Below are 26,567 nucleotides of genomic sequence, written 5' to 3'. Positions count from 1 at the left end.
CAAGAGTTGTAAATGACATCCTTTTAGCTTTGGATAAAAATACAAGCACAATGCTTGTGATGTTGGATCTGAGCGCTGCGTTTGATACGATCGACCACAGCATTCTTCTTCACCGTCTTGAACACTATGTTGGTTTCGGGGGTACGGCTCTTGGTTGGCTTGAATCGTACCTCACAGATAGAACCCAATTTGTGCTTCATGAGGGTGCAGAATCAAAGCACTGTAAATTGCGCTTTGGCGTACCACAAGGGTCGGTTCATGGTCCATTACTTTTTGCAATTTATGTGCTTCCCCTGGGTGACGTTATCCGCGGCTTCGGAATTAGTTTCCATTGCTATGCGGATGACACCCAGCTCTACATTCCTGTATATTCCGGGGACTCGGCCCAGATTCAAAGGGTTGAGTCCTGTCTGGCTGCTGTGAAGGGCTGGATGTCACAAAACTTCCTACAGCTTAATACTGGGAAGACAGAGCTGATGATTATCGGCTCGAAGCGGGACCGGGAAAAGTTTGAGGATGTCTCTCTGTGGTTGGATGGCTTCGCCATCCCACAGAGTGCATCCGTCAGAAATCTTGGTGTCCTGTTTGACCCTCAATTATGCTTTGACCAGCATATAAGAAGTATAACTAGAATTGCCTTTTTCCATCTGAGAAACATTGCAAGAATCAGACCAATGTTATCTGCAGTGGATGCATTGCAGAGACACTGATTCATTTGTTTCGTCAAGACTGGACTATTGCAATGCACTGTTCTCGGGATTACCGAACTCTACCACAAAAAGTAGACAGCTGGTACATAATGCGGCAGCTAGACTGCTGACCAGAACGAGAAAGTTTGATCATATTACACCTATTCTCGCCTCTCTACACTGGCTACCAATAACTTTCAGATCAGACTTTAAGGTGCTATTGCTAACCTATAAAGCCTTGCATGGATTATCTCCATCGTACCTGAAGGACCTGATCATTCCTTATAGTCCTTCTCGGTCCCTCCGGTCTTCGGGAGCCGGCCTTCTTTCACTGCCGAAGGTTAAAAAGAAATCGGCTGGACAGAGAGTGTTTGCCTATCGAGCCCCCTTCCTATGGAATAGGCTGCCATCAGCGATCAGGGAAGCTGACTCTGTGGAGCTATTCAAAGGGAAGCTCAAAACGCACCTCTACAATCTTGCATTTGGAGTGTGAAAACAACAGATGCGAAGTGAAGACTACTCTGTTTGCTTGTGCTTTTCTTATTACATTATACATTCCCACTATGTACTTTTCCGTTCTAATTCACTATTCTGTCTGTTCTAGCGTGTTGCGGGTGCTGGACTGGATGCCTCGACTCTCCTCATGGATAACCGGCCAGAACCCCATCACCATTTTTATATGATGTGCATGTATTTACCTGTATGTCAATTGTGGCACCCATTGCACTCCTGACCATCCCTGGAAGAAGGGATCCCCTACACTGCGATTTCTTCCTTGCTGATTCAAGGGAGTTTTTTCTTGCCCGTGTGGGGGCATGGCCATGGGTATAGGGGGGTGTCACAAATATTTGGCCTGTTAAGCCCTTTGAGACTGTAATGGTGATTTAGGGCTATACAAATAAAATTGAATTGAATTTAATTGATTTTTAACATGTGAGAAGTTAGTGGGACATTTGATAATTGGCCAGCGTTTTCCAAGTGAACCAAGTGGGCTAAATTATGAGATTTAGGCTTATACTTTTGCAAAAATGTGATTTAGAATTTCTATATATGTGCAAACAATGGAATTGTGCTTAGAGTTTAGCAGTCTGGAGTCTTCAAGATTTCAGAATTGGGTTCATAGCAACTTTTTTGTGTGTGAAAAACTGTGAAAACAATCTACACAATTTTATACATTGGCATATGTAACATTACCTCATGAAGCCAAAACATATAAAAACAGTATTTTGATGGTCTTTTTTTGGGGAAAGAATCTGTTTTGAGGAGAGAGAACATGGATTTGAGTGCAGTGTTTCATTTTGCAAGAGATAAGGAAAATGGGAAAGAGGCCATGTTTGTAGTTTCTAACTTACTTACAAACTCATAACAGTTTATATCACATTTGCCTATGTCAAAACATGGCAACTTTGCATTCCTGCTGTAACCACTAACAGAGTAAACAAAGGGAAACTTAGACACACTGCTAACCTCACAAATCTCATACCTATTGCCTCCAAACCAAAAACAACCTTAAAGCCTATCAACAACACCATCAGGATGTGTCTACTTAATGTGAGGTCTTAATAATAACTCATTCTTAGTTAATGATTTTATTACCTCTTCTAAACTGGATTTTATGTTTTTAACTGAAACATGTCTGAAACAAAATAACAGACAGCTCCTCCCAACTAACTATCTTGATGCATGTAGATCTGGAAAAAGAGGTGGAGGGGTTACTGCTATATTTAAAAAAAAAGTATTTCAGGGAAACATATGTTATTTGGTGATTTTTAATCATTCGAATACCTTTGTGTTGTATTGAAATGCTCCCCCAGAGTTCTCCTATTAATTATTTACAGACCACCTGTAAAGGGGGGGGAGAGAGAGCAGAAAACACGCTCTGATCGCGTGGTGTGGCCAGTAGGGGGTTGCACCACAGAAACATGCTCTGACCTCACCTTCCTGTCCCACCAACGAGGAAGAGAGTGGAGCACAACAGTAAAGCTAAACTAAGCTAAGCTAGGCGTCATCATGCCTGCTGCGGTGATTATGGAGGAAAACTACGATAAACTATTGGAGCAGTGTGAAACTCAAGAGCTTGAGGTGAGTTTCTCTTCCGGGTTTCAACACTTTATCTGTTAATACAGCCGTTAAAACGGTGTATACCTAGCCACAGTGGACTAAATGGCTACGATAAAACCGGCTAACGTTAGCCTAATGTGATGATAACTTAAACAGTAAGGACAGGTTGTAACGGTACGGTGTGCTATCAAACTACAAGGACAAGTTGTGACAGTAAGGTTGGTTATCATACATTAAGGACAGGTTTTTACAGTATGGTGTGTGATTCAATAAATACAGGTTGTAACCGTAAGGTGTGCTATCATTCCAGCACACCTTTTCTATTTTTAGATAATTCGCCTTACTGTTACAACCTTTCCCTATGTATGATAACACACCTTACTGTTATACAAGCTGCTCACAAACGTATTGAGAACGATGTCTTCAGTCAGAGGCTCCTCAGTTCGCTGCAGTAAGGTTACTAGAGGTAATTCCTACAGCAATAGACCATACAATAATCCCCTCTGTGCCAGTAGAGGAGATTCCTCCTTTATTTATTTATCTTTCATTTGCACATAGATGGAAATATCTTGCCCGGAAGCATAAATTCTATAATTACTCTATTTTGATCTAAGATAGTAGTTTTTCAATTTATAAATACTTTCTAAATCTGTGGTCTATATTTTTGCCTAGTTCATTATTGGTGTTTTTGTCGGTTAGGTGTGTTCTTCTTTGTCGTTTATGTGATTTGCTGCTACAACACTTACATTTTCCTATTGGGATTAATGATATAATCTTTCCATCAATATCTTAACAGGCTCCGGGGGGCATAGCAACACCTCAAGTGTACGCTCAGCTGCTGTCCCTCTATTTACTGCATAACGACATGTGAGTACACATTATAGTTATGGATTACATGAAGAGTAGCATCTTAGCAGGTGCCTTAATTAACGTTGGTTGTTTTCTCTTAGGAACAATGCCAGATACCTCTGGAAGAGGATACCACAGGTCATTAAGTCGGTAAGGCCGATTTAACCTGGATAACCTATCCCAAAATACACGGCTAATGATTATTGAAACATTTCAAATATTTAATTAGGTTCCCTTCCCCCCCAAAAAATCCAATGTGGAACTCACTATTTCTAACTGAAAATTGCTTTCTTATATCACACTTGTAGTTTACTAGTACTGTTTGGTTATTTGCGATTTGGTCAGCTCAACACATGAATTTACCAAATTGAAATGAAAGTCTGTTGCAAATGGGATATGTTATATCATGTTTTATGTCAAAATAAATATATAGTAGTTGGGACTAACTGGTGGAAGGATCTTTATTAATTATTTTGGGATTTGTTTGAGTGGGAGTGAAACGGCCAATTTGGTGTTACCTATGTTACCTAAATGTAAGCCTAAGCTCATTTGATGAGTTTTGATGTTGCGTTCCTCTTGTAAACAGGCAAACCCTGAGCTAGCAGCTATGTGGGCCGTCGGTCAGAGGATTTGGCAGCGAGACTTCCCTGGCGTCTACACGGCCATCGCTGCCTTCCAGTGGTCAGAAAACATCCTTCCAGTCATGGAGTCCCTGAGAGGTACCACATCCACAACTGACTGTCAATACACACAAACTACACCGCGGCTGAGCAAAGTATTAGCTTTTTCAGCCATTACCGCATACAAAAAAATAGATTGAAGCTATAAATAGTATAAAGTAACGCAGTCGCAATTATAATCTTTATAGCTAAAGATATGATGCCTATACGCACGGTTGAAAAACAGGCGCAAGCGAACGATTGAGGGCCATGGCCTGTGTGAAAATATGTTTCCCCGAACATTATTCCCTCAGCTCTCCAGCAGTTGTTTTCATCTTTGTTATCTTATGATACAATGTTCAGTATACTTCCTCTAAATGTTTGAGCGACATTTGAAACAAGGTGTTTGATGTGATGGGGATCACAGCAGTTCTTTGCATATTTTTTTAATTATTCAGTGTTTAAGTAAAGCCATGTTGGTTCTGTTGAATGTTTATCACCTTTTAGTTCTGCTAATAAATAAATATTATATTACAAAAACATAATTATCCTTCTGGTTACTTATTGAGAATACTCTTACAACTGTAAATTAAGCATTATTATGATTAATTATCTTGATAATCTATCAATATAAAGTATCATATCCACTTTTGATATCGTATCGTCCAGCGCTGGGGTATTGGTTTGACTTTATGACCACTGACCAGCAGGCGTCCGGCTCCAAAGCCTGGTTGACCAAACAGGGAATAGTGTATGTTTTTACAGCAGTCATTGATGTTTACTTCATACATTCACATTCATTCTAGTTAAAGAATTCATTACTTTGAAATAGTATTGAATAAATGTTTGGTCTATTAAAAAGTACAAATTAGTTGCATGCGAAACCCATTGACTCACTTGAACAAAAGTCCCCTTGAAAAAAATCTAGATTATTTTAACATTTACTAACTTTGAATAATAAAGTGAATTACTCTTGTATATTGTATGTCTGGCCCGAATACATAAATTCAAGCTTTGAATAATCAACAAAAAGACTTGCGATGCGTTTTCATGTTTTTATCAACTGATCGTTTTTCGTTGTAATTTCTACAGTATTTCGATAACACAAAATGCTTCAATATCACGTTGGATTTCTGCGTGGACGTCGGTCAGAGTCCGACTCGGCTCTGGGGTAGCTTCAGTGCAGCCCAAAGGTTTCCAAAGACACACAAGTTCCACAGTATGAGAATAGGCCTACCTCTGATTATCACACGTGGCACGACTAGCGCTTATCACACGCAGATAGATCTCACTGGCACTGTTTTGGGGGATGGATCGCCATAAGAGGAACAACATCACTGTTTTTTCTACACAGGTTTTCGATATATTTATCTAAGTTATCATTAGTATGTAAAGCTTTTCTGTATATTTAGCCTAATTTAAACATTGAAATAGCTGCTAAATATGTTCATTATTAAAATCCTTCTAAAATCATATCCCCCCCCTTATCGTAAACTATATGGATGCAATTGAGCAGTGGGAGCGACACCATAGATGAGAAAACCTGGGGAGAACCCTAGAACATTTATTTCATATCATTAGGGTGCCAACCTCAAGTGCATGGCACCCTTTTCACAGTGTATCTGGATAACTATTTTTGTTGGAATTATATATTTGATTCAAGTTTTGAAATCTCTTCACCCTATTTGTAGGAGCAGGGCTTCTGAGAATTTCGTATCATTCTGCCAATAGGGGGCGCTGTAATTCACGGTCAAAGTTAAAGGTTAAATTACCCCCACCACCCCGATGCATAACAGATTCAGAAGCATGGTGTACATGCCTTATTTGGCATGCTGAACTTTTTTGCCTCTTGGACCCAAAATGTCGGTGTTGGTAATTTTTTTTTTATCTGTACAGTGAACATTTCCCAAAGTCTTCAAAAAGTTGTTCTAAATAATCACATCCTGAAATTAAACACAATATGGTACACATTATCAATAGACATGTCTGATCTTAAATTTAAAAGGGATTTTTGATTGTGTTTACAATTATTAAAAAACGTAAAAAGCATTTTAATACTTTCTTTTGTTTTGATTATGTAAACTAAAAAATAACAATATCAGAGTTTTCGTACTAAGCAATACATTGAAGGTTATATTGAATAGTTCCGCTATAAATAGATGAAGACATTTGTAGGTTCGACAAGAAGCGTTTTATTACGATACAAAATATCAGTGTTGAAACTCAACAGCAACAGCAAGGCACGGGTGTGCGGCCGTGTTTATCCACTGGTCAACATTCCCTGGGGGGTCGCTGCATCATGGACACGTTGGTCACGCAGACCTTGTTTATCGCTCCTGAGTCTCGACTTATGCTCACCCAGTGAGCTTCATCACTGGGTCAGCCGACATGGCGCAGCGCTGTAACATGTGACACCAGCAGGGGCCAGGTTTCCCCGAAAAGATCCCTGGCCAGCCGGCCGGGAGGAATGTGTGCCCTGGTCTGGAAGTGTCGGGTGTCACTGCCTCTGCAGGGTCACTATAAAGGACGTGGTAGCTGCTAGCTCCTAGCCAGAAGCCTAAGCAAGCACGTTGAGAGTGACCGCAACACAGCATTAATCTCTACACGCCTTCCACTCTCTACTGGAGGGCAAGGAGACAAGACCTTTTTGCTGCTGAACAGATATTCGTAGAACCACCGAAGAAAGAAAGAAGTATCTTGTATCGGGACGTGGTGCAAGGAAGAGTCCTTTCAGCATTTCAGTCATGGATGTCCAGAGGACTGGGTCGGTGGTCCGTCCCCCCAGCCCCATGGAGAGCCTTGAGAAGCAGCTTAGCTGCCCCATTTGCTTGGAAATGTTCACCAAGCCGGTAGTCATCCTGCCTTGCCAGCACAACCTGTGCCGTAGTTGTGCCAGCGATCTTTATGACTCGCGCAACCCCTACCGCTTCTCCGGTGGCGTCTTCCGCTGCCCCACCTGCCGCTTCGAGGTGGTGCTGGACCGCCACGGCGTGCACGGACTCCAACGCAACCTCCTAGTGGAGAACATCATCGACATCTACAAGCAGCAGCAGGAGGGCAGCAACACCGGCGGCAGCGGGAACCCGGAGCCGTCCCTGAAGCCCAAGGAGTCCAAGGAGCCCCTGTGTCAGGAGCACGAGGACGAGAGGATCAACATCTACTGCATCACCTGCCAGGTGCCCACCTGCTCCATGTGCAAGGTGTTCGGCCAGCACAAGGACTGCGAGGTGTCGCCGCTGTCCAGCGTCTACCAGACCCAGAAGGCTGAGCTCAGCAACGCCATCGACACGCTGGTCGCCAGCAACGGGCGTCTGCAGGCCCTGCTCCACCAGATGGAGGACTCCTGCCGGGCCGTGCAGGAGAACTCCCAGCGTGCCAAGCAGGGCCTGGCCGAGCACTTCGACCTGCTCTATGCCGTGCTGGAGGAACGCAAGGGCCTGATGCTGGAGCAGATCGGGACAGAGCAGGACCAGAAGGTGGCGGCCCTGAGGGCCCTGGCCCAGCGCTACGGCGAGCGGCTGCTGGCCAGCTCGGAGCTCACGGACACCGCCGTGAGGGCCCTGGAGCAGGGCGGTGCCGCCGAGTTCCTCCTGGCCTCCAAGGGCCTCATATTGCGGACCAAGGACGCGGCCAAGGGCTCCCTGGGCGAGGAGAGGCCTGAGCCAGGGTTTGAGAAGATGGACCACTTTACCCTGTCCACGGAACACGTGGAGGCGGTCCTCTCTAAGATGGACTTCGGACTGCCTGAGGAGGATGAGTTTGAGGATGCAGAGGAGGAGGAGTAGGGCGTATTTAGTGATGGACTTTTGAATAACGAATGTGATTTTGCAGGTTTCTTGACCTCAATGTTATGGCAGGGACTCCAGTTGCAATAGGAGATGGTGCAGGAAAGTCTGTTGGTTGTTATTTAACTGATATGTTAAGTCAAATGTGAGCGCAATCGTATTGTTTTACTGCTGTTTTCTAATTTTTATACTTTTATACTACTGCAACACCATTATACTGATATTCCTCAACATGATTTTGTGTGTTAGTTCGTACATTTTGTTTACATTGTGCATCTTCATAATGTGTAGTTAACATGAATAGTAGTTTCACTCTCATGTTGTTTGAATGCATCTGCTTTATGTTTCATAATTTTCCACATAATTGTTTGCAATAAATGCATGTACCAGGATAAGAATCCACCTGAGAGCTGAAAATAAACCTAATATAAAGTAGAAACTGTGTCCTGGTCTTCCCTTTGGCTTACACTGATTTTATCATTGATGCGATCGAATATACAATGCAAAGAGGTTATCGTCGAGAAGTGATTCTGATCTCTTTCTCTTGGACTAACAGAGGTTCTCCCTGATAGCTTTTGATCTCTCTTAGCAAGAGATGGGTTTTAAAACAAACAAAACAAACACAAAGGCGAGAGCCTGGCTGTTGCCTTTTGCTTGTGAAGCACAGTGAGGTGGTGGGATGGGACTATTTTTAAAAGCGAGATGGTGAGAAAACGATAGCCCTGAAATAGCCCTCCACTGAAGGGCAGGTTGGGTCCTGTTTCCGACCATAATCCCACCCCCAAGCCCGCACCCCTCCCCAATCGTCGCACACCAACTTGCTCAGCAGCTTCTTCCCATCTGGGGCCTGGTGGGGTGGAGGAGGAGGAGGAGGAGGAGGTGGTGGTGGGCCAGGCATGTCTATCCATGCTCCCCAATATGAGTCATCTTTGAACAGCACCCCGATGGGTCAAGAAGTCGGTGGTATAAATACACGCTTGACTGTGGACATAAGAAGACCCTCCCCCTCCCCCAACCGCTCTTAAGGTGACCTGCTTGGCCTGGTTTGGATGGAAAGCTGCTGATGCACGCCTGTTGAAATCAGATGGGGGGCCAGACTCACGCCTCTGTACAGCTGCTGTTGCTGCAATGAGGTCATTTTACAAATCGCTCACGTTAAGTAGTACAAAAGGAAAGTTGTGTGATGGCATCAACCTCGGTGTCTCCATGTTTGCCCCTTCCCTCCAGATAACACAGCACACCCTACAGAACCACATTCAGTGGAAACATAAAGGCCAACCTTGATGACCTCTCTAGTTATCTGCTGCTGCTATTTGTTATTACTCACCATGGAGTGGGTATGTTCTCTTTCAAAAAATGACCTAACCCCCCAAACTCAACGCTCTACCATGGAAAAGGGTTCGGTGGTGGCGGTAGTATGTTGCCAAAAGTGGGCTGTGTGGCGGGGGGGGTTCTTGGAACAAATTCTTTGGCCTTCTGAGACAGCTGCCTTCCCTCATCGCCCACACTTGTTATTGTTACTGCTGCTTCCTCTGCACACACACACACAAACACACACACACACACACACACACACACACACACACACACACACACACACACACACACACACACACACACACACACACACACACACACACACACACACACACCAAGCAGTTGCTAGGCTATGAAAGGGGGGAAGGCCGAAGCCCGAGGGGGCGGAGTGGTTTTCCTACATGGTCACAGTCGGAGCAGGTCGGCGGGTTTCCGTGCGTTCATCAGCAGGCGCTGCGGTATCACAGCAGGAGGGTGTTTTAGATGGCGGGGCGGGGCCGCTGACAGGAGGAGGCAGATACAGTCGCTAGCGTCTCCACAGCTCTGCTCGCTCTACAGGCCGCTGGCTGTGGGACAAGCTGTGTGTAGAATAGGGACCTTAGTGTCATGGACCTGGTAAGCAGTTGGGACAGTAGGAAAGTGACGGGATTTGTATAATTGGCCAATACCCTGAATGCCTTTCATAGCTACTTCGATCGACATCCACAATCCTTCGTATTTGTCCTCCAAGACTTCTCTTTGTGAATCATATTCACCGCCTGGTTCACGCAATGTAGATTCAAAAAGTTTTCAAAAAAGATTATAAAAACGATTTATGTTAATTACTTACCTTAATTGTTATGCAATAATTTCTGGTTTTATTATAGCTTTCATCAAAAAGGATTTATCACATGCCACAAATAATTCAGGGATAGGTCAGGGGAGCTCACGAATGTCGATGGGTGGAACTAGAGGTGTGCTGATCACTGAAAACATCTGTGGTCCGTCCAAAGTGTATGCATACTGAGTGCAACAGTAGTACATCGTAAGGGCAGCTGCAGTATGTACTACAAGTTAAAATAATTATTTAGTGGTTTGGAGGGCAGCCTATGCATGTGTTATGTGTTTCCCATGCACCTCATGCAGTGTGCTTGTGCCTCCAGAGGGTACGCGTCAGCGGGCGTACGGCCTGGTGGCCCAGGCCTACACCTCCATAGCAGCTCAGGACTTCGCCGCCTTCGTGGGATACTCAGTGGATGAAGCCGTGAAGGGTACGTCTTAAACATGCTCCAACTTATGGAGAAGCTATGACTGCATGAGTCGTAGCATTGATTTGGTGTTATTTTCTAGACAATGTTATTTTCTACACAACTGCATTATGTGTTCATTCATAACTGAGGTGTTCAGTAAGTTAGATTTTTTTATATTTTATAGTACTTGACTACCACCTTTTGAAATACACAAAATCCAGGTTTGAGCAGGGAAGGGAATCTTGCTCATAGATGCCTACATGGAGGCTTTGAAGACAGAACCTTTTCTACAATATCCCTGATTAGTGTTACTAGTAACAGTGTTTTGCGTGTGTCCGCTCCATTGCAGGCGTGGTGAGCCAGGGTTGGCAGGCCGACCCCAACACCAGGATGGTAATGCCCCAGAAGCCAGGTAGGTGGCACTGTTGCTCTTCTTCTCCATACCCTCCTGTTCTTTGCACCAGATGTGGCCCCGGCATTGGACCTCTGTCTTTGTCTGGCTCGGTTCGCTGACACCCACCTCAGGATGTCCAGCTTGGGAATGTTTTTTTCCCTCGTGACTGACTCATTCGGTTTTCTAAGTTTTCATCTGGAAACTTTTTATCCTCCACTTTTTTAGGGGGGGATTGGATCTGAACCCATCCTCTTCCCCCTCATCAATTTGCTGTCATCACCCCCGCCCACCGGGCTCGTACCGGGTTTTTTTCATCAGTTGGAATCCCCTCTCTTCCTTCAGCTCGATCCATCTCTCCCTCTTTCTCCCCCCCATACCCTCTGACAGTGCAGTGTGCAGAACGTCCATCCATCCACCTCGTAGGATGGAGAGAAAGATTTATTTACTCGAGCAAACATAAGAGGGCTGGATGGGTGGGAGACCTGCGGTCGGACCTCTGTAATCAGTGAACCTTGTTGTCCAGGCATCTGCCGCGTACATGTCCTCCACGGCAACACAATCAACAGAACGGAGCGGAGGAGCTTCACTGTGTGTCTGAACCAGCCTGAGGGGAGACGGCTCCTCGACCTGGTTCTGAATACAGGGGCTACCCTCACTCTCTACAATACATTTTTATTCTGGGCGGAAGTCAACATGGTGTCCGTGTCGCAATAGAACATGCTGTGTGTATATCACAATATGACAACACATTAATGCAACACGGCACCAAGTTTAATTCACATGTTAAGGAGGCAGATGAAATTAACATGCACGGATCAGTGCTGCCCTCCGGCCGGGAGGGCAGCACTGATCAGCGGGAGCTACGACGCGATGTCGGAGAGCTTCTGGCTCTCTCTCTCTCATCCTCCTCCTCCTCTCTTCCTCCTGCAGACCCTCCCCCTGTATCGCTGGTTCCCAACGAGCAGCAGCTTGCCCGGCTGACCGACTACGTGGCCTTCCTGGAGAACTGACAAAGCTTTAGCGCCTTCTTCTCTTGATCCACCACCACCACCACCACCAGCACCACTAGGTTGTGGAGGGGGTGGTGGCCCACTTGGCGAGGTGTGGGGCCCCTCTTGGTGGTCCCCTTAGCAACTGCTTTCAAGGCTGTGAGCAGGAGGTGAACCAGACCAGACCTGAGTGTGGATCCTTTAAGACAGACGCTCTGCCGTGGTTGTGTGTGCCGACACTCTTCATCACATAATGTGTATGCATTATTCATCCATTAAACGTCCTGTTCTTGGCACTTAAGAAATCCCAGTGTTCCCACAGCTTGCGCTAGGTGGAGGTTGTGGTTGAGGACCTCTTGAGGGCCACACGGGGGGCAATTGATTGGACCATCTGTTGCCCTTGTGTTCTTTGTTTATGTTTACGCCTGGTGAATAAATATTCTCATGTCTCAGATGATACATTTGTTTAATTTAAAGAATTTAAACATTTATTTAAATGTGATTTGTTTGTGATAATATGTGTGACATGGTTGGGCTCACTTCTGTATGTTGGACATTTTTTTAAATGTCCTTCTTGGTTCAATAAGATCATCGTTTATTGTAGAGTAATATCACGACTAGAAGGCTAATTGGAAGGAAACAGAATCGGTGTGTTGTGGGTGGGTAATGGGTATACATCTGTTGGTCTTGAATGTCGGGCTGCTTAGCATGTGCTTAAAATAGTGCACTGCATTGACCAACAAGCACAACTATAATTGAAGATCTTCTGAACTGTGTAAACTGTCTGGAAGTATAATAGTACAAAAATAGCAGTTAGTATGCGTTGCCCTGTGTTCCCGTCGCCTGGTTCACATCTGGTGAGTCAGAATACGCCAAAGAGAACCGTTAGCCCATTCATGTGAAAATGATCAGAAACGTTTGAGGAGCCTAACAGAGAACCAGACTGGGAGAGCTCCCCACAACCTCAGCGGTCTTCAAGGAGGTCCTCACCCTGGAACACAACCGTGTCAGCTCAATGATGGTATGTTCACAGAGGAGATGGTTCTCTGTTTCACCTCTTGCCAAAATGCACAAGTTCACATAAACGGTTCTGTGTCTGGCAACTCATAGTGCACACTCTAGCCCACCCTGTCTACCTCCTGTCAGTTGTTTATACTTGCCCCTTGCATCTAAATTACAGATGGATTCTGTTCCAGTTTATTCTTCACCCCCCCCATACACAGTGATAACACGATGTGCCGTTCTAAACATAGCAACCCCGCAGAGTGTTTGTGTCCCTGCTGTTAGCGTAAACACGTGTTGATTTGCATGAGTCCATGTGTTGAACGAGCGCCAGAGTGTGTATGCATTGAGGAACATCGAGGTCACTGTCCCCCTAGTGGTCAGTATGTGAAATACAGCCGGCCTTGACGAACATCTACTTGATTAAGATGTGATTGGTTTACAGCCCTGTTCACTACGAGGAGGAGTGGGTCCCTAAACACACATACACACGCACGCTTTTTTTTTTTTTTTTCACCTGTTGATTTTGGTAGCTCTGTTTTAGCCTTATACATCCACACTGATCTTATCCGTCTTCTGATGGATCTCTTGGTTGTGTATTCAGGATGAGCGTGTGTTGCTTGTATTTCTGTCAGCCGGCTGAAGTGTGTGGGTTCTGCTCAGTGACAGAAATCTTCTAGAACAGAACGCTGTGGCAGTTAACTCACTCCGGGTTTAGTTTCCTCACTCTCCGCGAGGAGACGCCTGCCACAATTAACGATGATTTACAGATACAACTTGAATGACAAAAATAAATCCTTTTAATTGCTGAGTCTAAGCTATAATAAACAGTTGAAAACAGCACATGGCTGGGTAGGTGGATCCTACATCCTCCACACAGATGTTCACACCCCCCATATCCCAGTGTCCCAGTCCATGTCACTGAGGTGCTGGGGCCGGAGTGCTTCCAGTACACGCGCCATTTCATGCAGCACCATAGGTTAGGTCAATAAAAAATGCCCCAGTCTGCCCATCACAAAAATGTACAGGTTTGAATCGCATTGATTTTTAAGTCTTTTGAACACTACTACTACTTTGTTACTTAAGAACACACATTCATATGAAGGTCATTAAGGGTTAGGCATTTTGCTCAAGGACTGCAGCTAGGCTACAGACAATTGGGATCAAACCCTAGCCCTGGTCCACTACCCAGACGTTTTGGACGCTTCAATATTTCCCCTAAATTGCATGCATCATTGTTTTATATTTGTTGCATAGGCCTACATTTAACGGCCTGAGGCAGCTTAATTTACAAGTGCATTTGAAATACACTACAATTGACTGCATGAATTAAACACAAATTCGTCTTTCCATTAACACATGTCTGAAAATGTTCAAGATTCTTTTCGGGTGACAGGAAGTTTGCTCTCTCTGTCTATTTCTCTCTCTCTTCACATCCGGGGGGAGTATTGTTTCCAACAAGGAGGGTGGAGTCAGATGGCTTTAGCAGGCAGTAATGGAGTAGGTATTGAGACATGGTTTGAACCAAGAAACATCTCTGCTCTAACTGGCGGAAGACCAGTAGAGGGCAGGCTCTGCTGAAACGTGCAAGGCTTTCAAGTTGAGTCTCTATAAATAGTTTTGTAGGACATGGAAGATTTTGCTTGTTATTACTCTATGAACATATGCCATTTATGAAGCCTGCATGCAAAATAAACCTGCATTTGTGTGTTCATGTGTTCATGTGTGCAGTGTTTGTATTTGTGTTTGTGCGGACTAATGCACACTCTCCTGGTTCTTGTCTCAGGTGTTTGGCTGTAATTCTTCATTAACAGCAGTAAAAGCGTTGACACATCCACGGTGAAATCGTTTCCATGTGGACCGCCGAGTCATTACAGCCATGAGAGAAAACCCGGAGGGGATACGGGTGTGGGAAAAGTGGATGATGAGAAATGAGAAAGGAAAAGTGGGAGGAGGGAAGGTGGGAGGGCCCCGAAGGAGAGAAGCAGTAGTGGAAAAGGAGGAGAAGGGGGGTGACAAATTCCAAGAAGACGAGCCATTATCTAAACGGAAGCAAGGGCTGAAGAGAGACAGAGGAGACGTGCGTGGTACGATCGCCACGAAATGAGATCATTCGCCTGTTTTCACTAGGTAGCCCAGCATATCTGGTGTGTGTGTGTGTGTGTGTGTGTGTGTGTGTGTGTGTGTGTGTGTGTGTGTGTGTGTGTGTGTGTGTGTGTGTGTGTGTGTGTGTGTGTGTGTGTGTGTGTGTGTGTGTGTGTGTGTGTGTGTGTGTGTGTGTGTGTGTGTCACACACCTGCTGAAACTGACTGCTGTCTATTCTAAAATGACTATGAACCGAAGTTCACCTTATATTTCTAGCTGCAGCTTCAGGCCATAGACTGTAAAGGATTTGGCATAGCAGAAGTTTGGAGGCTAAGTCTGTAGACCTGTGCCGTATGTCGTTAAAGTGTTTAACGTTCAGTGGGCTCTGTGGTGGAAGCTGTGTCAGAGATTTCCTGCAGTCCTTGAACAGGTTTTAACAAGATTCTTTGTTTGAAATGAACCCTGGCTTTAACGAAGAGGCACATCTGTATGTTGAAGAAGACTGTTTTTTCTTTTGTGCACAGATGGACGTAATTCTAAAAAGATTTGGATTTTTTGTTCTTCCCACAATTTGAGAAGGATATTTGTTTTAGATGCAGCTGTTTTTCCACAGCACATGGTCCTCAATTAGTATCAATATTTTTCATTTGTGGCGCTTTTCCCTCTCTCCTGGAAGATAATACATTGTTTGACAATGTATAATGTGTAAGTGTAACCAAACTGAAGGAAATGTCACTTGACATTGAATGCGTAAACTAGTTGGAGTCCTATGTTTTTTGGCATTAGGGGCTTTGAGAGGGGAGAGCCAATGAAGTCATGAGTCAAATGTTCCTTCGTCGAAAACCACTCAGGAACTCTGCTTGCTTTATGACACTCATTAAATCATAAATTCATTAATTCCTCCATTGCTTGCTTCCTTCCTTCGTCCAGTCGAAAGAAGTTCAATATCCCACCTTAACTGGATCATACTTTTTAATCCATCAATAATTCCTTTGTGTGTGTGTGTCAAGTTGTACGGTTTTGTTTTGGTTTTTGGTGAGTTTTCAGTTTTGTTTGGTTGGTTTTAAGCACTGTGTTTTTCCCCAACTCGAAAAGGATGTGACACTGAAGGAGTTCTGAAGGCACTGGGTTTCACACAAGGACTGGACAGACAACAGTTATTCCCGTCTTTGGTCTTTCCTCTTTTTTTCTTTTTATTTAGAATATAGAGCACAAGTCCATAGGGTTGCAATGGTTAGCCCTTAGTCCTTAGGTAAAAAACCTAAGATAAACAGACATGAAGATACACAGAGCAGTAGTTAGTTGTCACTTGAATAAATGTGCAAAATGCAATAAACATGGATGAAATGTGCAAATATGCTATAATCCTGTGCAAAGTGAGTATACATTAGATTGAACATGAGCAGCCCCACTATGAAATATGAAGTGCCCGTGCCCAACTGGAGATGCGTGGTTAAAAGAGTTACAGCCATTTCGCTGGAACCACAATTAATAGACTGCAAAGTCTCAGATGCAATGCGCGCAGGCCATTAAGCTTTCGTCCCGTTTTTAACCAACATTAAAAACACTACAATGGTGACAATCAGAACAAACGCCAAGCTCCAAACATGCCGACCGTATACGCCACAAATCAAGTCAAACGAGACATGCGCTTACCGGCAGCCTCTCCAATTTTCAGCGTTACGTTTCCGCACAGCACTTTTCCCAAACTGAGAGCCAGCACAGATTAATTTCCATGTTACTCTCACCAGTGTGTCTGGGCAACCAAACGCCAACCAGATAAATAAGCACCTGTGAGCTGAATGCAGCACAACCAAATCAGTCGAACAGCGGACAGCTGACGCTCATTAGTTGACTCGCGCTTCTCTTCCCATTTACCGCGGCTAACACACCACCTACTTTTTCTATTTTTTTTAATTTCTGTTTTTAATTTTCCTCCCGTGCATTTTTCCTGTGAATTTAATCAAACCGCTGCAGACCTAGTCTGACGCGACACCCACACACACACACATACACACACCTGCACCTACAGACGCACACACCTGCATTTTCCCTGTGAATCCAAACAAACCGCTGCAGACCTAGTCTGACGCGACACCTCCCACTCGAGCTTCCTGTGCCTAGACAGGAAGGTTGCACACAAAAAACAAACTACATCACCATTAGGGGCACTGCTCCTCAACAGGCAATAAAACTATGAGCCGCCTAACATCTCTGCGCAGTACCACACAGTTGCGTTTCTCCTTCCGGTCACCAGAGGTGTGGACTGCTGGTTGCTGAGGGTGAACTGAGACACAGCTCCCTGTGGTGACAAGAACTTCAGCATCTCTAACGATGCCCTTTGGGTCAGAGGATACGGTGACGACTCGACCAAGTCTAAATTGCCCCCGCAAGGCATTCTGATCGCAGAGCCAAACAATGTCACCAACAGAAACATTTCTTTCTGCGGTGTGCCACTTGGACCGGACGAACAGATTGGGGCCTGCGAGCTGGGACCAAGCTTTCCAGAACTCGTTGACCTGGGTTTGGATCTCTCGGAGCCGCTTGTAGGGGTAGTTCTGGAAGTCAAAGGACTTGAGGTCACCAGTCTGCGATGCTCGACCAAGGAGGAGAGAGTTTGGCGTCACGTATTGAACGCGGTCCTCCCGACTCTGCACTCTTGCATCAATAGGCCTCTCATTTGCCAGGTTTGCTGCCATCTGGAGGGCTGTGAGGAACTCGCTGAAGGTGAGGTTTGCCTGGGTGCACAGACTTTGAAGGGCTCTCTTTGTGATCTTTACGGCAGCTTCTGCAGCTCCATTTCGATGCGGTGAATCGGCAGGGAGCACTTTCCATGTCCAGCTTGTCCCATTCTTCACAGCATACTCTTCCAGGTTTGGCATGTCTTGGCTACCCAGGAAACTGTAAAGGTCTTCCAGCAGAGACTTTGTTGGTTCCAGGGTCTGACCAGACCTTGGTGGGGTGCCCTCTGATGGCGGTGAACCTTTGGTAGGCCATGAGGAAGCTTTCCGTTGAAAGGCTGTTGACAAGGTCGATATGCAGAGCCCGGCTTGCCATGCAGCAGAAGACGACTCCCCAGACTTTCATGGAGACTCTTCTTTTGATGTCATCTCTGACCAGGTAAGGTCTGAACAGGTCGACTGACATGAATTGGAACGGCGCAGCAGGTCTTGCCCTTTCTACGGGTAGGTCACCCATCACTTGTTGGCAGACTTGAGCTCTGGCCTTTTTGCAGTGGATGCACTTATTGATGACTTGTTGAGCCAGTCTCCTGCCTTGCACAACCCAAGCCTTTTGCCGCATTCTGAGTAGAGTGCCAGCAACTCCTTCATGGCCTTCTTGGTGACTTTGGCGTGCCAGCAGAGTCCCCAACCAGGTGTTGAAGGGGATCAGTGGAACAGCACGGCCATCTTCTTTAAAGTGCTGGACCCTGCCACCGCACAGCAACAGCCCGCTGGCTTCGTCCCTGTACGCGACCAGCCGGTTTGTTGTGGCGTCAGGGAAGGTAGCTCCTTCTTGTGCCGCGAGGCAGATGTCTCGGAAGGAGTCTTCTCTCTCGGCCACAGTGACTGTACCGGTCATTTGGACTGCCTCCCACTTTGGTTACCCCCGGGCTTTGAGACCGAGAAATTTCTTTGCGGCCCTCCAGACCAGTGCAAGAGACTTTACCAGTCTGGTTAGGCTGCTGAACCGCTGGATTTTCACCAGATTTGTGACAGCGGATCCAGCAGGAGGCCTGTGCAGATTAGTGGGGTTTGAGCTTGGTTCCGTCTTGGGTTCCTTCTTTGCTCCAGATCGGGTCAGTGCAGCAACGAATGCCTTCTTCTGGATGCGCATGATGTTCTCTCTGGCTTCCACAGCAACATCTTTTGCAGATTTCACGGGCCACTCACGCTCGGGGAGGCTCAGAAACTTGGGACCAAGCTGCCATTCAGTGTCTTCGTCCAGCTCCTCCGGGCATGCCCCTCTTGAGATAATGTCTGCGATGTTGAGAGGCCCAGGAATCCACCACCAGTCTTGGACGTTTGTGCTGCCTTGGATTTCTCCAATTCTATTGGCAAAAAACGTTTGGTAGCCGTAGCTCTCACGTTGGATGGCCCCCAGGACTGTCCGGCTGTCGATCAGGTGGTACCACTTTTCCACACGGATACTACAGTGCTTCTGGAAGTACTTCTTTAGACGGCCAGCGTAGACGGCACCGCAGACTTCAGCCTTGACAGCGTCGCCCTTGTGGTCTAGAGGAGTCAACCTGGCTTTGGCTTCGACCAGTCGTAGGGTCACAGTGTGTTGCATTTCCCACCGTAGGTACAGTACAGCACCATAGGAACGCTCGCTGCCATCGGAGAAGGTGATACCGCAGGGTTTGGCACAAGAGTCAGGTGGTGTCAAGGTTCTGGTGAACTTCAGCCGTCTGAGCTCAGCGTAGTCTTCAAGGAGGCAGATGGCGTCTTCCCGAAGGCCCTCGGACAAAGGTGCGTCCCATGTATCCTCAGCTGGACTGTACTTAACTCTTGCCTCCTGGAATGCTCTTCTTACCAGGATGGCTCCCTTCTGCTTGACCGGTGTTGCAAGGCCGAGGGGATCGTACAGCCCAGAGACTTGACTGAGGAGCTCTCGCCGGGTAAGTGGATTTGGTGCCTGGGCCCTGACTTCCTCTTTTGACAGGTTTACTCCCAGCCGCATTTTCTTCTTCTTTTTGGAGAAGTTCACAGCCACCATTAGGTGCAGCTTGTCGTGCTCTGGATCGTACCCAAGACCCAGGGCTTTGTTGTTCTCCTCTGAGAGTTGGTTTGGGAGGACCATCACTGAGGGTTCTTTCTTCTGGGGGTCACCTGGTTCTGACCTCCCACTTTGGACCATCACTGAGGGTTCTTTCTTCTGGGGGTCACCTGGTTCTGACCTCCCACTTTGGCCTGAGTAGACCCATGGCTTCATATAGAATCCACCAGCTTCCAGGATGTGCTCAACGTTTGCCGTGATTTGCTTGAGCTTGTTCAGGTTGTCATTCGAGACCAAGATGTCATCGACATACGCGTCTTGCTCCAGCACTCGACGCTCTTCTGCGAGATGGTGGAACATGGGCAAATTTGCAGTTTCCCGCATGGCAACTTGTGCGATACAGCCTGCTGGTTTGTTGCCAATGTTGACTCTCGTGATGGCATATTCCTGGATGTCATCCTCCTCAGAGTCTCTCCACAGGAAGCGGTGGAGGTGCCCTTCTTGGTCCTCAAGCCATACAGAATTGTACATTTTTTTTATGTCACCAAGTGCGGCGAAGACGCCTTGCCGGAATCGGATGAGGACAGCACGAATGTCATTAAGGACGTCTGGACCTTTGAGGAGTAGGTCATTCAGGCTCTGGCCCTTGAATTTCTGACTGCTATTCCAGACGAGACGGACTGGTGTAGTCACAGAGTGCGGATTTGGAGCAATCAAGTGGCTGATGTACCACACAGGCCCAGTCCAGCTTGCCGAATCTTCTTTGGACAGTTTGACTGCAGCTCTCCGGTCGACCATCTCATGGACTTGAGCTTTGTAGGCCGCCTTCCATTTTGGCTCCTTTGCCAACTGTTTTTCTGTCCTCAGGAATGTTGCTTCGACAGCTCTCCTGTTGTTCGGCAGTGTTGCTGGGTCTTCCACCCAGGGGTATTTGGCATGCCAGTGTGGTTTCTCGCTGTGGCGATCTCCGGTGGTGTATGTCAGTCCACTTTTTATTTGCTCCAGTTCTCGCTCCTCTGAGATTGACATCTCCTTCCCTCCAGGCTGGCAATTTCCACACCTGCAGCCGCCGCACCTGGGCTCGCACGCGGCCCCGATGCTGTCCCACTTCCACCAGTTCATGAAGTCTCGACTGGCAGAAGATGTAGTGGCCTGGGCAAGTTGAGGTGGCTGCACTGGGCCATGGGTGATCTCTCTGTACCCTACAGCTGCTGTGCGCATGGAGCGAGCAAAGTGGGTTCTGGACCCGTGGGCAGTGATCTTGACTTCCTCCAAGAGGTCTGGATGAGAGCCGCCCACTGTTTTCCCGAGGGGGCCATCCCACAGGACAAGGTCACCGATGGAGCGCACCTTTTGCGGGACGAGTTGCCCTTCTTTGTGGCTGATGAGCAGCCCGATCTTGGTGGGACGGACCAGTTCATGGAGAGGGACGTCAGGGAATAGTTTCTGCAGAGTCTTGGGTGGCACATGACGACTGACCTTTGCGATGCTGTCCAGCCCGTAGCACACGAGCTGGTGGGATCTGAGGGTTCCTTTTGAAGTTGAGACCCGGATCTTCAGGAGGTAACGCTTGGTCTCCACTGTCACCTGCATCCCACCGACTCCATGGACTATGAGCGTCACAACCTCACTCCTCAAATTCAGCTCACCAGCAGCTTCATGAGTTATGTAATTTGTGTCGGACGCCAAGTCTATTAACGTCCCAATCCTTTGGCCAGCGTTTGCGGTGACTTCCAGGATCATCATGATGACAGGGAACTCCTCAAGGCCATTTTCTGCCAGCAGACTCCTCCCTGGCACTGCAGAACTGGACGTCTTGGCGACAGAGTTGCAGAACGCGTTCCGACATCGCTGAGCAAGGTCGGGGGCCAGGCTCTTCAGGAACTCTTCTTGGGCCTCTGTGCCCTTTTTCCCTCCACCTTGTGCTGGACTGGGCTTTGGCCACCGTGGCCCATCGCCTTGGCTTCCAGCTTTGGGACAGAGGTAGAAGTGATGGCCCAGGCCTGGAGCACCCTTACACCCCTCATTCTTGCACAGGAAGGTGGTCTTGCACTCTGCGTAAACGTCGTGGACCTCGAGACACCTCCCACATGCGCCGATCCGCTCAATTGCTTCCTTCTTCTCAGGTACTTTGAGAGTTTTGAATTTTTTGCAGTAGTACAGCTTTTTCCTGTGGCCCCTCTCTCCACAGACAACGCAGGGTGCTTGGGTGCTTTGGGAGTTGGTGGTCTTTGTGTGCGCATGCCTTTGTGGGACTCTAATGTCTCTCCTGCTGGGTTCATCATCCTTCAGTTGGTCTAGCTGCTCATAAATCTTCTCCTGACTTCTCAGGAACTTGAGGAGCATGTCAAACCTGTCTTCCGGGGAGGCGTCTTCAGAGTCTTCCTCTTCTGCCACATGGAGCAGCCATTCCTTCTTTAGGCCCTCTGGCAGCTTACTTTCCAGGGACTTCGTGACGAGTGGGTTCTTTAGAGCGCCAGTGTTTCCCAGTGCACTGAGGTCGTACAGGGCCCTTTCCACGATTTGGATTAAGTCCACAATCTTCCTAGGTTGGTGACTTTTTACTGGTGGCAACGCCTGTAGTTCCTCAATGATTTCCAGTGCAATAGAAGTTTTGTTGCCGAACCGGTTTTCGAGGACCCGGAAGATCTCCTCTGCCGTCCCGTAAGTTGACAGGCGCAGATCTCTTGCCACTTTGTCCTCCAGGCTGCCCAACAGCTGGATCTTCTTCACCTCTTTGGACCCGGTTGGTTCTCCTTGCCTTTGGAGTGCCTCCCATTCCCTCCTCCAGAGGTAGAAGTTGCGCTTGTTGCCATCAAACTGTGGAAGCGCTGTTGGCTTCAGCTTGATGGTGGGTGACTGGTGTGATGTTTTTTCTGAGGACTTGCAGTCCAGCTTTGTCTGCAGCAGGCCAGCCTTCTCAGAGGTTAACTCCAACAGTGAGCCCTCCACATTCCAGATGCGCTGCTGGAAGTCAGGTCGCTCCTCATCTGGGACCCACCGAGTCCATTGCCGCATGGTGTCTTTCGTTCTCTTCACCAGCCGCTCGAGGTTGCCGAGCATCAGCTCATAAACCTCCAGCCTCAGGTCGGACTTTCTTCCCGTCAGCCGCTTGCAGTCCTTTTCAGCTGCCTCCAGTGCAAGAGCAAGTTCAGAGCAGCCAAAACTTTGCCACAGCACCTTTTGGACGACATCCTCCACCTCTTCCAGTTTCTCTTCGCAGTCCTCTGTCGTTCTCTTCACCTCAGCATCGATGTCTGCTTTCGCAGTGGCTTCGAGCTCCGACTTGTCGGTGAAGATTTCCACCTCCTCATTTGCCTCCATCACCTTTTCAGCGTCAAGCTTGACCTTGCTGAAGGCCTCCATCAGTTCTTCCGCCGACATTTTCCGGCAGGACTTCAGAAGTGAGTTTGCTTGTCGGGTGAACCTCTGTTTGGCAGTCGTTCTCTCTCTTTTCAGCTGTTGTAGAGACTTTGAATCGGCCATTTTGGGCTTTGGGAAGATCGATGGGCCTGGATTTTCAGCGGCAGGCGGGCTGGGCGTGGACTCAGCGGCAGGCGGGCTGGGCGTGGACTCAGCGGCAGGCGGGCTGGGCGTGGACTCAGCGGCAGGCGGGCTGGGCGTGGACTCAGCGGCAGGCGGGCTGGGCGTGGACTCAGCGGCAGGCGGGCTGGGCGTGGACTCAGCGGCAGGCGGGCTGGGCGTGGACTCAGCGGCAGGCGGGCTGGGCGTGGACTCAGCGGCGGGTTGGGCGTGGCGATTCAGTCTGGCTGGATCCGCGGTTTTTTACTGTCAAGTTGTACGGTTTTGTTTTGGTTTTTGGTGAGTTTTCAGTTTTGTTTGGTTGGTTTTAAGCACTGTGTTTTTCCCCAACTCGAAAAGGATGCGACACTGAAGGAGTTCTGAAGGCACTGGGTTTCACACAAGGACTGGACAGACAACAGTTATTCCCGTTTTTGGTCTTTCCTCTTTTTTTCTTTTTATTTAGAATATAGAGCACAAGTCCATAGGGTTGCAATGGTTAGCCCTTAGTCCTTAGGTAAAAAACCTAAGATAAACAGACATGAAGATACACAGAGCAGTAGTTAGTTGTCACTTGAATAAATGTGCAAAATGCAATAAACATGGATGAAATGTGCAAATATGCTATAATCCTGTGCAAAGTGAGTATACATTAGATTGAACATGAGCAGCCCCACTATGAAATATGAAGTGCCCGTGCCCAACTGGAGATGCGTGGTTAAAAGAGTTACAGCCATTTCGCTGGAACCACAATTAATAGACTGCAAAGTCTCAGATGCAATGCGCGCAGGCCATTAAGCTTTCGTCCCGTTTTTAACCAACATTAAAAACACTACAATGGTGACAATCAGAACAAACGCCAAGCTCCAAACATGCCGACCGTATACGCCACAAATCAAGTCAAACGAGACATGCGCTTACCGGCAGCCTCTCCAATTTTCAGCGTTACGTTTCCGCACAGCACTTTTCCCAAACTGAGAGCCAGCACAGATTAATTTCCGTGTTACTCTCACCAGTGTGTCTGGGCAACCAAACGCCAACCAGATAAATAAGCACCTGTGAGCTGAATGCAGCACAACCAAATCAGTCGAACAGCGGACAGCTGACGCTCATTAGTTGACTCGCGCTTCTCTTCCCATTTACCGCGGCTAACACACCACCTACTTTTTCTATTTTTTTTAATTTCTGTTTTTAATTTTCCTCCCGTGCATTTTTCCTGTGAATTTAATCAAACCGCTGCAGACCTAGTCTGACGCGACACCCACCCACACACACACACACACACACACACACACACACACACACACACACACACACACACACATACCTGCACCTACAGACGCACACACCTGCATTTTCCCTGTGAATCCAAACAAACCGCTGTAGACCTAGTCTGACGCGACAGTGTGTTTGCTTGCTTACTGTTGATGTCGTTCCTGTCGTCAGTTTAGCCAGGGAGTACAAACCGATGTGTGGAGTGTGTTGGATAAACCTTTTGGTTGTCTAGGCTGAAGCCTTATTGAACACAGACCCAGGTTCTCTCTCTCCCCGCCCGCGGACAGCGCCGGTGTCTCTGTTTCTCACTGCACTCCCCTTCCCCGTGTCTGACCCCTTCACCTTCCTGTGCACGTGTTTCCAATCTATACCGTGTGTCTTTGAAGTTTGTGAAGTCATTGTTTGGTTTGGAGTGTTGCAGAAATGCTTGGTCACGCGTGCTAGCGACGGTCATGAGAGGTTTCCCCTTGGAAGTCGGCATAAAATACAGTACAGAGACACACTGGCGCGCACACGCATGCAGCACTGACACTGACGAGTGTCAGTGAGAGAAATGAGAGAGAATGCAGAGGGAGATAAATAGATCAGAGACGGAGAGAGAGCAGAGAGAGAGATCAAAGGGGTCCTACTACACTGTTAAGGTGATCCTTAAAGTGGGGCAGAATATGAGGATGTAGAGAGATAATCCTGGACAGGTGGACTCGTGGATGGGCACGTTTTATTTTGGAGGAATTCTCGTTCAGATATTTGTTAATGGACGATGTAGCTACAGTATAACTGACATCCTTTTAGCCTAAGTAGCCTTATTCTAGATAGGTATCTCTGAATAATGCTGCAAGAATGACTCCTTTTAAATGTGTACTTATGCAATAAAAGCTCTGATAATAAAGACTAGGTAAGCTGCTGTCTACTGCCCAACATGAAGCACCATAGCTGCTCTTGCTGACTAGTTTGATCTCCACTGTTTGATTCACAGCCAAACAGCATCAGACACTCGGGTACATTCGCTCTGTTACTCAATCAGCTTTCTCTATGCAAGTGGAATATACTTAAAAAGTGACAAACTAATTCAGTTTGACAGAGGTTAGGATTGCTGTGAAATCCAACTGTTCCATCCATGACAAGGTTCCCCGCTCTCGCTGAGTCTGAGCAGAATACGCTGACACCCATTACAATTTATTATACAATAAATACCTCAATCCAATAAAAACAAAAGTGTTCCACTGCCATAATGCACTACTTGGACATAAGCCCGACATTAATATCTGGGAAAAACAAATAGTTATTTCCATGATCTTTTCTCCGCATATCAATCTCTTATCTTTTATTGCTGGTGTTGATCCACACTTGTCTCATCGTTGAGCCGGTCTGGCTTGGGAGCAACAGCAGGCGTTATGGACGTCATTGTTCTACTTTGACACCATGTGACGGCTGGTGATGTGAACAAGATGTTCCACCTGGCCCACTGGTACTGGGCTCAGCTGTCCTCCTCTACTAGCACAGACACCGCTACATGTCTGCTGCTACTAGCGCTACATCAGTGAAAGTGGAGAAAGAAAGAAATATGTAAATGTAAAGGCAGAGAGACATGGGTTAGGCTGAATGGATGGTCATCGTTTAGGGATTTGAAACAAAAGGTAATCAAACAGAATATAGCTGGATAATGGTTCCTCGAGACGTTTTCCAAAGGGTTGAAAAAGGCTTCCAGTGTATGCATGTTCGGGTGTGGGGCGTTGCAGTCTATCGTAGCTGGTATTGGGCTCGAGGTGGGGAGAATCCTCCAAGGAAATGCCAGACTATTACAGGGTCACACACGCACGCACACATAAACATGCACACGGGCGCGCATGCATGCACACACAAATGCACACACAGGCACAAAGAATTGCATGTGGGCAGTGGCACGCATACAAATTCACACGGACACACACACATGCATGCACTTATGCACACATAAATACAGACACATACACAAAGAATTGCACGTATACA

At 47.0% G+C, this 26,567-nt stretch overlaps 3 protein-coding genes across 3 annotated transcripts in view; all 3 read left to right on the top strand.

The window, feature by feature from the left end:
* Positions 1 to 2,612: 2,612 nt before the first annotated feature.
* Positions 2,613 to 12,429, top strand: cops8 (COP9 signalosome subunit 8). Its single transcript, XM_060076687.1, has 7 exons — positions 2,613 to 2,771; positions 3,547 to 3,617; positions 3,701 to 3,749; positions 4,186 to 4,318; positions 10,503 to 10,610; positions 10,939 to 11,001; positions 11,914 to 12,429. The coding sequence occupies exons 1-7, from the start codon at positions 2,700 to 2,702 to the stop codon at positions 11,991 to 11,993; spliced, it is 576 nt and encodes a 191-aa protein (XP_059932670.1). The 5' UTR covers positions 2,613 to 2,699; the 3' UTR covers positions 11,994 to 12,429.
* Positions 6,309 to 8,482, top strand: trim63b (tripartite motif containing 63b). The gene has a single exon (XM_060076684.1). It carries the CDS (start codon positions 7,003 to 7,005, stop codon positions 8,041 to 8,043), a length of 1,041 nt encoding a protein of 346 aa, XP_059932667.1. The 5' UTR covers positions 6,309 to 7,002; the 3' UTR covers positions 8,044 to 8,482.
* A 130-nt stretch (positions 12,430 to 12,559) lies between the features above and the next one.
* LOC132475521 (uncharacterized) overlaps positions 12,560 to 26,567 on the top strand; it is a 30,114-nt gene continuing 16,106 nt past the window's right edge. The window contains exon 1 of the mRNA XM_060076685.1: positions 12,560 to 12,993. Coding sequence (XP_059932668.1) covers positions 12,988 to 12,993 — 6 coding nt within the window. The 5' untranslated portion in view covers positions 12,560 to 12,987. The remainder of the gene's footprint in view (positions 12,994 to 26,567) is intronic.

This window comes from Gadus macrocephalus, chromosome 17 (assembly GCF_031168955.1).
Source record: "Gadus macrocephalus chromosome 17, ASM3116895v1".
Taxonomy (NCBI): domain Eukaryota; kingdom Metazoa; phylum Chordata; class Actinopteri; order Gadiformes; family Gadidae; genus Gadus; species Gadus macrocephalus.
This window is presented reverse-complemented; position numbering and strand designations above follow the sequence as displayed.

Coding starts and splice junctions, on each gene's coding strand:
- cops8 (XM_060076687.1), top strand. CDS start 2,700: ATGCCTGCTGCGGTGATTATGGAGGAAAACTACGATAAACTATTGGAG. Junction 3,618..3,700: donor TATTTACTGCATAACGACAT/GTGAGTACACAT, acceptor GTTTTCTCTTAG/GAACAATGCCAGATACCTCT. Junction 11,002..11,913: donor GGTAATGCCCCAGAAGCCAG/GTAGGTGGCACT, acceptor TTCCTCCTGCAG/ACCCTCCCCCTGTATCGCTG.
- trim63b (XM_060076684.1), top strand. CDS start 7,003: ATGGATGTCCAGAGGACTGGGTCGGTGGTCCGTCCCCCCAGCCCCATG.